Source organism: Volvox carteri (assembly GCF_000143455.1).
Source record: "Volvox carteri f. nagariensis unplaced genomic scaffold VOLCAscaffold_9, whole genome shotgun sequence".
NCBI classification, from domain to species: domain Eukaryota; kingdom Viridiplantae; phylum Chlorophyta; class Chlorophyceae; order Chlamydomonadales; family Volvocaceae; genus Volvox; species Volvox carteri.
The window spans coordinates 1,452,359-1,465,462 of record NW_003307552.1 but is presented as its reverse complement, the minus strand read 5'-3'; the positions used below and the strand labels follow the sequence as shown (position 1 = coordinate 1,465,462).

General features: G+C 57.0%; 3 protein-coding genes across 3 annotated transcripts; 2 read left to right on the top strand and 1 right to left on the bottom strand.

Annotated features, from left to right (window-relative positions):
- Window positions 1–1,217: 1,217 nt before the first annotated feature.
- Window positions 1,218–2,740, top strand: VOLCADRAFT_80138 (uncharacterized protein; the record flags this gene model as incomplete). Its single annotated transcript, XM_002948315.1, has 3 exons — window positions 1,218–1,580; window positions 1,707–2,252; window positions 2,546–2,740. The coding sequence occupies 3 exons, from the start codon at window positions 1,218–1,220 to the stop codon at window positions 2,738–2,740; spliced, it is 1,104 nt and encodes a 367-aa protein (XP_002948361.1).
- A 1,382-nt stretch (window positions 2,741–4,122) lies between these two features.
- On the top strand, window positions 4,123–9,572 carry VOLCADRAFT_80135 (uncharacterized protein; the record flags this gene model as incomplete). Its single annotated transcript, XM_002948314.1, has 10 exons — window positions 4,123–4,404; window positions 4,482–4,616; window positions 4,691–4,768; window positions 4,860–5,132; window positions 5,365–5,493; window positions 6,702–6,856; window positions 7,547–7,736; window positions 8,159–8,359; window positions 8,769–8,990; window positions 9,270–9,572. The coding sequence occupies exons 1-10, from the start codon at window positions 4,231–4,233 to the stop codon at window positions 9,570–9,572; spliced, it is 1,860 nt and encodes a 619-aa protein (XP_002948360.1). The 5' UTR covers window positions 4,123–4,230.
- A 1,269-nt stretch (window positions 9,573–10,841) lies between these two features.
- On the bottom strand, window positions 10,842–12,728 carry VOLCADRAFT_116798 (uncharacterized protein; the record flags this gene model as incomplete). Its single annotated transcript, XM_002948166.1, has 4 exons — window positions 10,842–11,057; window positions 11,429–11,526; window positions 11,876–11,989; window positions 12,533–12,728. 4 exons carry the CDS (start codon window positions 12,726–12,728, stop codon window positions 10,842–10,844), a joined length of 624 nt encoding a protein of 207 aa, XP_002948212.1.
- Window positions 12,729–13,104: the final 376 nt, after the last annotated feature.

Genomic DNA, 13,104 nt, shown 5'->3' with positions numbered 1-13,104 from the left:
AAAATAACACTGGTGCCCGCTAGATCAGCACTAACAACCGCAGGCCGTTAATGCACGGCAGGCCGTTCCTACCGACCTATCTCTTACATCCAGACAACACCAACTTTTTGCATTGCAGGTCTCTTCAGGTGGTGCGTTCGGACCTAATCAAGGCTTCTGTATATTTTTGGAGGTAGAAGTCGCGCTCCGAAGTCGAGTCCTTATCCAATAACCATCCTTGAGGTCACACCCGTGACAAACAAGTTTGCCGTGGGCCGGACAACCAGCAACTTTAATGTTTTATGACATTTCTGGCTCCAGTTGCGTGCCTGCTGAGGTTATATCGTCAGTGGGGCTAGCATGCTTTGCCGTATAAGGCCCTCAGTGTTGTGCGTTTGGCGCTCGTTAGGCCGTTGCACACTTGCAGCCCACTGGTTAGTAAGCCGCTTACGGTATGAACATCTGCGCAATTTCACGGTGACCCTCTCAAACATGCTTTCGAAAAAAGTATAGCCGTCAGGGAATGCATCAATACGGGACCTCTCGTAGCAATCCGTACGATACGAAATAATCTGTGGGTTGGACCTCGGGGACAACGCATGAAGACGCCTTTAATTGTAACTAAGATGGTGAGGACTGGCGGAGGACTGGGAAGCTAAATATGGCTGACTGACCCTTGGGTCACGTCACAGCGCGCAGAAAGGTGTTTCATACACAAACGTTCATCATGCCGTTAGCAAGCCTGAGGTGTACCTGGTAGTATTATGTAATGGACGACTCTTTGTCAGTAGCGTCATGCATGCTGGAGACTTCGAAAAACGTAGAATTGCGACAGGGGGAAGGTCTCTCGAGAGAACAGCGGAAAAGAGTCTGGCTGACAGAATTTTCTAACCAACGAATTCTGATCAGCGTTGTTAGAGGTGAAGAGTCTGTATTATTCACGCTATTATTATAATAGCTATAATAGCGTTCACGGTTATCAGTGATGACAGTGTTTATGTATATCTGAACAATAAGGGAAATGAAAGTTCAACTGTTGCGTCTCATTTTGCGTCTCAAGCCTGCCAAGGTAACAAGGTCTGCACAAAAAAGTGGAGCTGGTTTCAGGGCGGTCGTCACGGGACAAACCTGACGTCGCAATCGGATATCGCTTGATCGGCTCAATTGATACAGTTCATTACATAGTCTCTTTTTTATCACCGAAGGCTCCATAAGACGTTTGATCGTTACTCGGAACCATGCAAGCCTCTCTGCACCGCAGCGAGACAGCGTCCAGCGCGAGCACGTCGTCGCGTGTGCCACGGTCATCTATTGCTCGGCCCAGTCCATGCCGACGCCAGCGTGCTCTGCACGTGGTCGCTGCGCAGTCGACGCAGCCCTACTGGTATAGTGCTAAGACAATTGCGCCACCCAAGAGAGGCAAGCATTTCCTTCATCTCGATGATTTTACGAGAGAGGAGCTGCTTGACATGTTGGAGAAGGCAAAGCTCTGCAAGGCGAAATTCTATACACGTGACGAGTCGTTCAAGCCTTTTGCTGGACAAACAATGGCTATGATATTCACTAAGCCTTCGGCACGTACGCGTGTATCATTTGAGACGGTATGTGGCCCAGCGTTGCGTCTTTGTAAAGTCGTGGGGTCAGTTTGATTGTCGTGATGTGCTGCCGCCGCGTGCTGCAGCGTTGAACTATGATGGTATGATAGTAGTCGACATGCTGAACTGCAGGGCTTCTTCCGACTGGGAGGACATGCGCTGTACTTGGACCCCAACACCATTCAGCTTGGGAAACGCGAACCCACAAAGGACATCGCGCGCGTGCTCAGCGGCTACAACGATGTCATCATGGCCCGTCTTTTTGCCCATTCCGATCTGCTGGAGTTGGCACAGTACTCGTCGGTACCGGTGATTAACGGCCTCACGGATTACAACCACCCCTGCCAAATTATGGCCGACGCGCTCACACTCCTGGAGCGCAAAGGTCGCATTGAGGGCACAAAAGTGGTTTATGTGGGTGACGGTAACAATATCGTCCACTCTTGGTTGCGCCTGGCCATGCGCCTGTCGTTCGAATTCGTGTGCGTATGTCCGCCGGGATACGAACCCTGCCCAAGTACAGTGGAGGGAGCTAAGGCAGCAGGCATCTCCAGCATCAGCGTCACCAGCGACATTAATGCAGTCAAGGGTGCGGACGTCATCTACACGGACGTGTGGGCCTCGATGGGCCAAAAGGAGACGATAGACACACGGAAGGTTGACTTCGCGCCATACCAGGTAAGCCACGGCCCCCTCGCAGCCTAGGGGCCGCGGACGGCATGACGTTCTTGGTCAGGAGCGGACCGGCAGAGGTACATGTTGGAGGGATACACTACATGGGGTTGGCATCCGTGCATGGGACTTCCAAGCTCTCATGCAAACATCTGCATTTTTGCACGTGCCTGCTAGTCCAGCGCTGGACGTGAAGCACACACGCACGCGCTCTCAACCACTACTCCCTGCGCCATGTGAACCCGGCCATCCGCCACACACACACACACACACACACACACCATCTCTCCCTCTCACAGGTGAACGAATCGCTAATGGCGCTGGCGGGTCGCCAGGCGCTGTTCATGCACTGCCTGCCGGCAGAGCGCGGGCTGGAGACCACCGACGGCGTCATGGAGTCCCCCGTGTCGGTGGTGTTTCAGGAGGCGGAGAACCGCATGCACGCACAGAACGGCATTCTGTTGCACTGTCTGGAGGCCACCAAGAGGATGTGAAGCGGGGACGGGGAGATTTTCCGAGGGAAGGGATAGAGTGAAGGGCGGATGAGTGGATAAGCGGGGGAAGTGAAGGCTTGGGCTGGAAGGAGATGGGGAGCTGAAGGTAGCAGCCGTAGAGACAGTGAACAAGCCCCTGTTAGGGGGCGAAGCAATGGGGGCAGTAAAGAGGTGGAGCAGCTTGCGAGTAAGGACGTAAGCGGTTTGGGTGCTGGCTCTGTAGAAGGAAAGCTCGTTGCGGTGTATGCCTGCAGGGTAATGTGGTGTTGTGGTGCTACGGTGCGCTTGCGTGGCTGCCCTTGGGGACTAATTGGGTGCTGGCCGGTTTGGACGCGAGGATCTCAATCCTCCAGGTCCTCAGAGCAACCTGTAGGCTTCAAGGTGATCGGGTAACGCAAACTTTAGAAGAGGAGCGCCAGGCGCGCCTCTCATACTAGCTGGTCTTGTGCTTCAAGTATATCACCAGTGCGCCCTCCTTAATTCCTAAGCTGCCCGCTGCCGGCCGCCTGTCGTGCCCCTTGGGCACCGAACCGTGGTTAAGACGTTTGTGAAGATATTGGCGTGTGTTGTTGTGGGGCGTTGCCAGCCGGCTGTGTGCTCGCACATTGCACATCGTGGCGTGGCGTTGGGTTGGATTGGCTGCTGCGGTTGAAGAGAAGATTTTTTACATGAATTTTTTGATATCCCCCTGGATTTCTGCATATGACCCCATGAATAATGGGACACAGGCACCTACGGAGAGTGCTCTGGGAATGGGAGTAGGTGAGTGGCGGGGGTGGGAGTGGGAGTGGGAGTTAAATTGCGGATTATGTCCTGGGTGTACACAGGTAACCCCCAGAGGCTTTGCGGAACAAAGTGCCCTACAACAGTGTAATGGCATCGTAGAGGTGCCAAGTCATATCGCAAGATGGTCACCTACGTAGGTGCAGGCGCAGGAGCGCAACGCTTTGGAGGGCTAGACATGGCAGTCTCCTACCCTAAGTTCTCGACTCGCAGCCGTTGCAACCATCGCTTTACCGTTCCTTAATTTGCGTTCTTGGAGTCAATCCTCAAGGGTAGAGCACCAAAACATCTGCCACTGCGCAGCGCCATTACATCTCGCGCATCGCTGTTAGCGGCAGTACTCAAAACTTTACACCATCCTGAACGTCCTGCCTAAATAGATATGGCGGAGCCATGAACATGCTTGACGGGTTTATGATGGACCCAGAACCCAAACTCTTTCGAGGCCCTGGAAAGATAGAGAGAGGCTCTGAGGTTGACCATTACCTAAAGAAGGTTACGTATGGTATATACGAGGCTTTGCGTCTTGAACCGATACGAGTACGGCAGGGTCTTACAAGACTTAGGGACCAATACCGCCCTCTGCCATAGCTGAACACTGTTATTTCACTGGAGCATAGCCAGCGTCGAATTTACCCTCAGTTACAGCTCCGTTGCTGCCAAACTAATAGAATTGACAACGCCTTTTGCCAGTCACCGGGACAAGAATGGCTGAGCCACTAGTTCTCAACTCTGTAATAGGCTTTGGCGGACAAATAGATAATGGCCTTATTGTGCACCCTGACGGGCGCACCCTTATATACCCACTTGGCAGCACCGTTGTTCTACGCGACCGAACAGACCCCCGGTCTCAAGAGTTCTTACAGGGGCATAGCGATAAGGTGCACACATGATTACCCAGCTCTTAAAACGGCATGGAAGGGTCTTCACCTGCGGCCGCGCCCCGCTGCTCTCGCAGGTTTCCTGCCTGGCCTTGTCGCGCTCGGGCAAGTACCTAGCGACTGGTCAAATAACTTACATGGGATTTACAGCTGATATCATCATTTGGGACCTGGAGTCAAAGCAGCTCTTGCACCGTATGGCGCTGCATAAGGTGCGGAGCGTACCGTCGCTGACGATCTGCTTCAGATGGTACCGCTTGACGGTCTTTGCTCGCCCGGGCTGCAGGTCAAGGTCCAAGCGCTAGATTTCTCATGCGACGAACGTTATCTCGCATCCCTGGGAGGCCAGGATGATAACGCACTGGTGAGCGGCTGACACAACCTGCACATGCGCCCGCACATGCGCGCCCGGAGCTCCGTGCCACTCCGACCCGCTCTCACTTAAACACGCACAGGTGCTCTGGGATGTACAAAGTGGGAATGCTATTTGCGGAAGCCCCACAGCCACCAACTTCACCACCTGTGTCAAGTTCTTCAACAACAGCAACGATAAGCTCGTCACGGCAGGGAACTTCAACCTCAACGTCTGGACGTATGACTCGGTCAACAACAAGCTCCGTCCGCAGGACGCCAGCCTGGGCACTCTCAAGCGTATCTTTAAAACCATCTCCATTGACATCAACGACCAGTGTGTGCACTGCGGCACCACGACAGGCGACGTACTCCAGGTACGGCAGCCTCAGTGCGGCGCCATCTGTGGTCTGCGGTCTTCATATCAGCAATGTTACGTCATGGCCTTGGCCAGCCTTTTCACAGGATTAAAAGCAAAGGATGTTCCGAACCTCAACACCTTTTGAAATCTCATGTAACGTAGGGAAGCGTGCAGCACGCCGGGGCTTAGGGAGCCTCTACCCCATTCTCAACATGCCCACAACCTCGGTTGCCCCTATCCCCGCTCAGATTGCTCTGGATCGCGTGCTGTTCAAGAACACAGGGCCTGCGAAGGGCAACGTGCAGCTGGGGGTCACCGCCTCGTGCGAGGTGCCCACCGGGGACCTGTTGGTGGGAGGTGGCGACGGGTCCTTGCAGGTGGGCGCCATGGGAAGGGGTGCGTAGGGGCTATGGGAAGGGGAGACTGCCGAACCCAGACACTACTCAATCGCGAACGCTGGTACGGGTGCGGAATTGGAGGAAGCGGATGTGCTGGCAGACAGGGGGTTCTTGCGTGAGGTTCGGGGATCGCGATGGATTCGGCACCCTAGCCTGGATGCCGGTGTGATTCTAGGGTTTGCCGGCGCCGGCCACAGATTCACAGCCCCCCGGCGGCGGTGGGGGATGGGAAGGGAAAGGAAGGGGGAAGAGAAGAAAGGAGGGAGGCGACAAGGAAGGCAGGCCGTAGCCTGAGCTTGAGCTGGCCGGGAAGACGATGTGGCCCTGTGGCCTGCATTTCATTGCACCACCCAGCACCACCCCTGTTCTACTTCAACAACTCCCATCCAAGTATAGGCTCCTTATGCTGAACTGGATGCAGCATCAGAACCACTAGCAGAACAGAATACGTGTAGGAGCAGGAGTCACCGCAACTGGAGCAGCAGCGGGGTAACCAAAGCAGGATTAGCAGGATTAGCGAACCTGCCACCGCACCTGCCACATGCACGTCCATACCAGCCAAGGGACCGACCAGCGTATGGATGCAACGATGCATCATCAATCCATCCATCCATCCGTTCATCCACCTGGAGGTGGTGGTGGCGCAATCAGGGCGATGTGGCGCCTCTACTGGGATCCCTGTGGCCCCTTTTGGGAGTGAGGGGGCAGGGAGGAGGGAGGTCTGCTGTGCGTCCCCTTCCGTTCGTCCAGCTTCGTCATTCAGCAAAAGCACCTGGTGGCTTGAACACAAACACAGCATTGGGGAACATGATATGTTTTGTAAAGTTCTAGGGAGGGCTTAATCCCCTCCTCAGGTTGCGTGTCGTCTATGACCCGGAGTGAAAAGAGGCAGAAGCGACAGGGAGGCAGGGCGGGGGGTGCAGACAGGCAGACAGCCTGGACGTGGCGCACTGCCGCCCACTACCGCCGGGGGTTGAGAGACCGAGGGTAGAAACGGAAGTTGGGGGGCAGCAGTCATTTGCCAGAGAGAACGAACACGACGAGCAATAATACATTAGTACCTGTCCTCCCCCCCTCCTGCTGACCAACTCCTTCACGCCTCGGGCCGCATCCTGCACCTCCCCCTCCACTCGCTAACCTGACAGGTGCTCCGCACGGTACCTGAGCCGTCCTCCACAAACCCCAAGCTCCTCCGCAAGATGCCCGCCGTGGCGGCCACCCGGGTGGAGGGCGCCGTCACCTCCATCAGCCTGGCGGACGTCAGCAGCCGCTCCTTCACATTCTATGTGGGCACCGCCATGTGCAACATCTACAAGGTCACCTACGAACCGGGCTCGGGCAGGTGGGGACTGGTGGAGGGGAAACATGGGCCCTGGGTCACAGTCCACTTTGGAGGGGTTATGCAGCCAAGAAAGGGGGCCAAGGGTAAGGAGAGTGGGCATGGTAGGTGCATGGTAGGTTTCCACAGGGGGTTGCTGAATGGGGCCACACGGGGCCACAAGGACGGGGGGTTGTGGACGGAGCAGGAAGGGTGCGGGTGAGTGGGTAGATGGGTAGCTCAGACCTTGGGACCCGCCGTTGTCATTCTTGAATAGTTGGGATAGTCAGCACCAACGGCACCAAGAAGGGCCCGCGCACCAGGGATCCGCTCCCTCGTGACATGTCCCGGGTCGTGCGTTTCCTTCGACACAAACCTGGTCGCCGCAAACCACACATTGTCGGGTTTACAAAGGTAAGTATGTAAACACCGCGAGGCAGAATAATGCGCGCTGTCCGGGGAGGAGACTGCCTGGGAAGGGCGTTGGAGCGGAAGAGGAATATTGGCGCGGCAGGAGGAATGTTTGCGGCGGTGCGCTGATGGCAGTGTCGCCGAAGCACGGGGCCCCGTCCACCCAGAAGTGTCCTCCCGCGCGGCTGCTGCTCGGTAGCGAGGACCGACCAGCCGGGCACGTGTGACACACAGGGCTAGTAGGGGTTATAGGGTGCTTAAACCCTCCGTTCCCCGCGCCGCTCCCTCCCCTTCTCGGCTCAGGTTGAAGGAGGAGCTCATCCAAACCGCCCACGCTGAGAAGATCAACGGCCTTGCCTTCCCGCACTTGTATTCTGAGGTGTTCGCCACCTGCGGCACGGGCTTCATCCGGCTGTGGCACCTGTCCACGTGCCGCGAGCTGCTGCGTATTGCGGTGCCCAACCTGGAGTGCCACTGCATCGCCTTCACAACGGTGGGTAGGGGACCGGTTGAAAAAGACAATTTGGTGGCTGTGGCTGGCTGGCTGGATGTGTGCGTGCGGGAGGATGGGATGGTGGGTGGGTTGGGTTGGATGTGGGTTTGCTCAAGAGGCCGGGGCTGCGGACGAGCGCAGCAGAGAGCTGGTATCGGGATTGGACTGCGGTTGTGTGGGCCTGGGGGGCTGCTCTGTGGGGCGGGGCAGGGTACAAGGTTTTTAAAGTGCCCGAACACATAAGGGTCTCGACAAGTTCGTCACAGTGGACTTATACATACGGCGCCGGGTCCAATGTTGAACCTGCCCAATGTGCGCTTGCTCAGCCTCGAGATGAGTCTTGGCCGACGCCGTCGCTGCACTGCCGCCTCACGCCGCTTCCGCTGCCCCCCCCCCCACACACACACCCGCCTCATCCACAGGATGGGTCCGCCATCTTGTCGGGTTGGTCCGACGGTCGCATCCGCGCGTTTGGGCCCCAATCCGGCAAGGTCATCTTCACCATCAACGACGCGCACCAAAAGGCCGTCACGGCCATCGCGTCCACCTCGGACAGCTCCAAGATCATTAGCGGCGGCGAGGAGGGCATGGTGCGAGTGTGGCGGCTGGGCCGCACCTCCCAGGTGAGCGGGGCTGGCAGCAGGGGGTCTCCCCGGGCCGGGCTGCTCTTACCCCGTAGGGCCCCCTCCGTAGGGTGGGTGGGGTGCCTTCAGCGGCCTGGGACAGGGCCAGGAAGAACTGGACAGAGGGTGGTTGCGAGACAAGATGATGAGCTCCGGCCGGGGCGCATCGAGCCCTGTGTCACCCAGTCATCATCATCACCCGCATCCGCGGGGGGAGAAGGACCTCGTGCGTATTTCCATGAATGGACTGATTTCGGTTTGGCTGGACTTGGCTTGGCTGGGCCTTCATGGTGCTTCTTAAAACTCTAAAAGAACGCCCCATAGCGTCAGTGATCACCATTTTGCTTTTTGCCGGTATCTGTGTATTTTACTCTAGCCATCCCCCATCCGCTATCCCAATGCCCTTTAGACTTTGGAGGCTTCCATGAAGGATCACAAGGGGCCGGTCAACTGCATCCGCGTCAAGGCCGCCGATGACGAGTGCGTGTCTGCCTCCTCGGATGGCTCGTGCATCATCTGGGACCTGAACACGTACAAGCGCCGCACCAGCCTCTTCTCCAACACCTTTTTCAAGAGCGTGGTCTACCATCCAGACGAGTCGCAGCTGGTCACGACGGGCACCGACCGAAAGGTAGCGGGGAAAGCTTGATAGTGGCTTGGTAGGCCAAGGGGAATGAACTCGAAGGCAGGAGAGGTGTACGCACAGAACGAACGAAAATGGAGGTTCAGTTTCAATTGTCGCGAGTGTGTTCCAGTGCCAAGAACGAACGGTTTAATAGCAAAGGAAAGGAAAGCAAGCAATCATGAGCCAAAATGCCAACAACACAGATACACCTTTCACGTGCCTGGCTAACCACACCGCATCCCGCCGGGCCCCGCCCACTGCCACGCACCACCACCTATTGCGCAGATCACGTATTGGGACGCCTACGACGGCAACGCCATCCGCATCATTGACGGCAGCGACGGTGATGAGGTCAACGCGCTGGCTGTGGACCGCGACGGCGAGGCCATTGTCAGCGGCGGCGGCGACAAGCTGGTCAAGCTGTGGGGCTATGATGAGGGGCACTGCTACTTTGTGGGTGTAGCGCACAGCGGTGCGGTGTCTGGCATCGGTGTGACGCCGGACAAGCAGCGTATCGTGTCTGTGGGCACTGAGGGCGGCATCTTCATTTGGGACTACCAGCGACCGCAAACACTGGCGGACATTTAAGGAGCGGGTGTCGGTGCTGGGGTTGGGGAGGCATAGGAGGCAGAGACGAAGGGAGGAAGGGAGGCAGGAGGAGGGGGAAGAGGGGAGCCTCTGGAAAAGGAGGAGGTGAAAGGGAAAGGGTGTCGGGGATATGGCGGCTAGGCTCACATAGGGTGCTGGCTCGGGTGGGTTTAGGCGGACTGTTGGCTGCAATTAGGGAATTAGAGCGCCGTCTACAAGATTGGAGGGCACTGGTTGACTGGATTGGGGGGCTGTTAGACTCAAGGGGCTGGACTGCGGCTGTGGCTCTGTGTTTCGAGGCGCACGGGGCGCTTTTGTCTTATGTGGAAAGATCTGGGCGCAGGCAACGGCCCACGCGGTTCGAAAGGAACGGGGCTCTATACCTTCTAGGCAGTCCTCCGTAACAATCACCTTTAGGAACTGCACTCAGCCGGGGTGTCACACTTCTCCTGTGGTGTGGTTTAGTGCTTTCTGACTGGCTGGCAACGCACCATCGCGACATGTACCTAGCCTCTGTTTGTGTGTTTGCGTGCACAGCAAACCGCACGTGACATAAACGCGTGCCGGATGCCATTGATTGTTCCGGCACGTGGAGGGAATGGGGAGAAGAAACACACATCATGGGGCCAGAGCACTCGCACGCTGCGATGACGGTAGTGGACAGTGAGCGGAGAATATGTCCAGGGGAATATGTCTTGATGGGGAGTTTTGATACTGTGCATTGTGCATGAGACTCTTGGGTTATGAGGCGTATATATATATATATATATGTGTGTGTGTTTATGGCACGTGACTGCATGCTCTAGGTTTTGAGGAATACGTGCATCGCAGCGTGTTCCTTTCCCTTTACGTGTCGGCTGCGTATAGGGACGGTGAGGCACAAGGGCGGAAAGGCTTTTGATCGTCACATCGTCGCGTCAAGCGAAAGTCAGCCCTTAGATTTGCAATATATTACCAGAATCACGTGTGTGTCACTCGCAGCAAAAGCTGAGACCAGCAGAGGAATACGTCGGATGGCAGCCTTAGTTGCAACAACGAAACGTCCCACTTGCACTACACTATCCCTATCCGAGTGTATAGCCGATTTTTACACAACGCCGCGACCTTGCCAGTTGAGGGTCCCAACTCCACACCTGTGCCAGCTCCTTTCCCGTGCATTTGCCTCCGCCTCCCTTTTCACGTGTGTGTCCCAACAAACACACCTGCGGACCGAGTCATCTTCTCTCCACCACCTAACAGGCCTCGACCTGCTCTAAAACCCCACTCTTGTTACTGTCCTCCCGCCGCGAGCACGGCGCCTCGCGTGTCCTTGTACAGCGCCGCCGGGCTGAACTCATGAAACAGCTTCACGAAACGCAGTTGCGCCTTGGCAGGGTCCGTGCCGCGCAGTGCGGACCAGGCGTCCCAGCGTGCGCGGCCCTCGAAGTCCAGTCCCCCCCGCTCCGCCCACATGGGCCGCTCGGTGGCGTTGTCGCCCTGGGTGGCCTGACGGTCCGCGGGTTGGGAATTTCGGAGGGAGGGGGCAAGGGCTGGCAGGACGTGTGATGTGGTGGCCGGCTAAGGGTGCTGATGGCGGCAGCGCCAAACGCTAAGGTGCGGGGTAAGGGGAAGGGCTGGGATGGTTGGGCAGCGCGCAGCGTCAGGGGGTGTAGAAGAGTTTGGCTTAAAAGGTATCCTGCGGCTCAATGAACACGTGTGGCTTGCTCATACCAGCTGCTGCTGTCGCCCATCTTCCTGGCCTACTCCCTTTTGCTGCCCGTCATATCTCCCTCCACAAGCGTTTGCTGGATTTGAAAGGGAGGCGGCAGGAGGGGGTGGCTGCCCGCACAGCTAGCCAGGCAGTCGTAAGAACAAACCTGCATGTGAAGCGCGTAGAGACGATAGAAGTCATCGGGCTTGACGGTGGCACCTCCGGGCTTACTGACCATGCGCCAATTGAGCTTTTCGTATTGGCCTGGGTGAAGGGAAGGGTATCGGGGTGGTGGGGTGGGGTGGGGTGGGGTGGATTCGGAACCCGTGCCATTGCCGGAAAGGTAGCAGCGGCACGCATACGCGACCTCTGCATTGCTGGAAATGGAGCAATCGATGGTTTCCCGTCCGTGTGGCCGACCCCTTGTGTCGTGGCGTGCAATTGATTCACAATGCGGAAGTGGAGCGGCTTCGCGAATAGGTCAGCTTTTAATGCTCGCTCTCCTGCGCTATGATACGGGGGGCGCGTGCACTGTTACCGTTGCTGTTCTGTACCATCGGCTGTCGGCCGCAGTGGGCAGCATTTCAACAATCGACTCCCCGCCACTACCCACCCGTCAGGCGCTCGAAGTCTTCAGCAGTGTATTCAGCCTTGGCGTGTGGTGAGCGGTCGGCGCTGTCAGCCTTGGCCGCCGCCGCATTGAGCTGCCGCAGTCGCGCGCGCGCCGCTGTCACACAGCAGCACAACAGAACCTGGATAGTCAATTCTCACGCCGTTGCCAGGACGTGTGAGTGCTGGAGGCCTTGGAAGCGGGCCCCTCGGTCACGTTCGGCGCAAGAAGCACTAAGTGCATTTTGTATTTGAGGGCTCTTGCATCCATGTGAGCAACCCATACGACGGGACCGCGTCAAATAAGGCAACAGGACTTTCATTCAACGCTCAAAAAGGCGCCGTCCAGGAAGGATTTTAGCTTTAGTTGCTCCCCTAGAGAAGAGAGCTTTAGTTGCTCCCCTAGGATTTTAGCTTTAGTTGCTCCCCTCGGTCACGTTCGGCGCAAGAAGCACTAAGTGCATTTTGTATTTGAGGGCTCTTGCATCCATGTGAGCAACCCATACGACGGGACCGCGTCAAATAAGGCAACAGGACTTTCATTCAACGCTCAAAAAGGCGCCGTCCAGGAAGGATTTTAGCTTTAGTTGCTCCCCTAGAGAAATTGATACCCGGTGGAAGGCACCGGCTACCCTCTCCGGGCAGGTCCGGGAGCCCTCACCCCGTAGCTTCTGCCGGTGGTCCCCGGGTGTGGTGTCCAGGAAGGCCGCCTCAGCAATCGCCTCGGCGAGAGCCTCCTGGTCGTCACCCGCGGCGTGAAGCAGAGCCACAGCCGAGTCAGGGTCGCGCTTGGGTGCGGCGGCCGCGGTCGAGGCGGCAGCTGCGATAACGCCGCTGACGGCAGCACTTGGAACCATGGACCCGCACGTATCACGACTGAAGGAATGTGTGACAGATTTTCCTGGAGCCGTCGCAATTATAATGGCTTTGCACGTCGAATGTCTTGCTGGTAATTGTTGCTTCACCTTACTCTTTGCCCGCCGGAGCTGAACAACGCAGCACGAGGTGCGGTCAATCGGGAAACTTCAGTATCCTCCGGATTATGAAAACTGCAGTAGGTGACATACGCTGTATACGTGGTTGGCCTTGAAAAACAAGCCAGCTCGAAACAGTCTCCGACGCAGACAGCCAGTTGAGGCTGCTGTCGCCTGTCAAGGAGCTAACAGAGCATGGCCTGCTGCGACGCGAGATCCTGTGGGCCAGTCCCAGGAAGCGTCGTGTCAATCACCACTG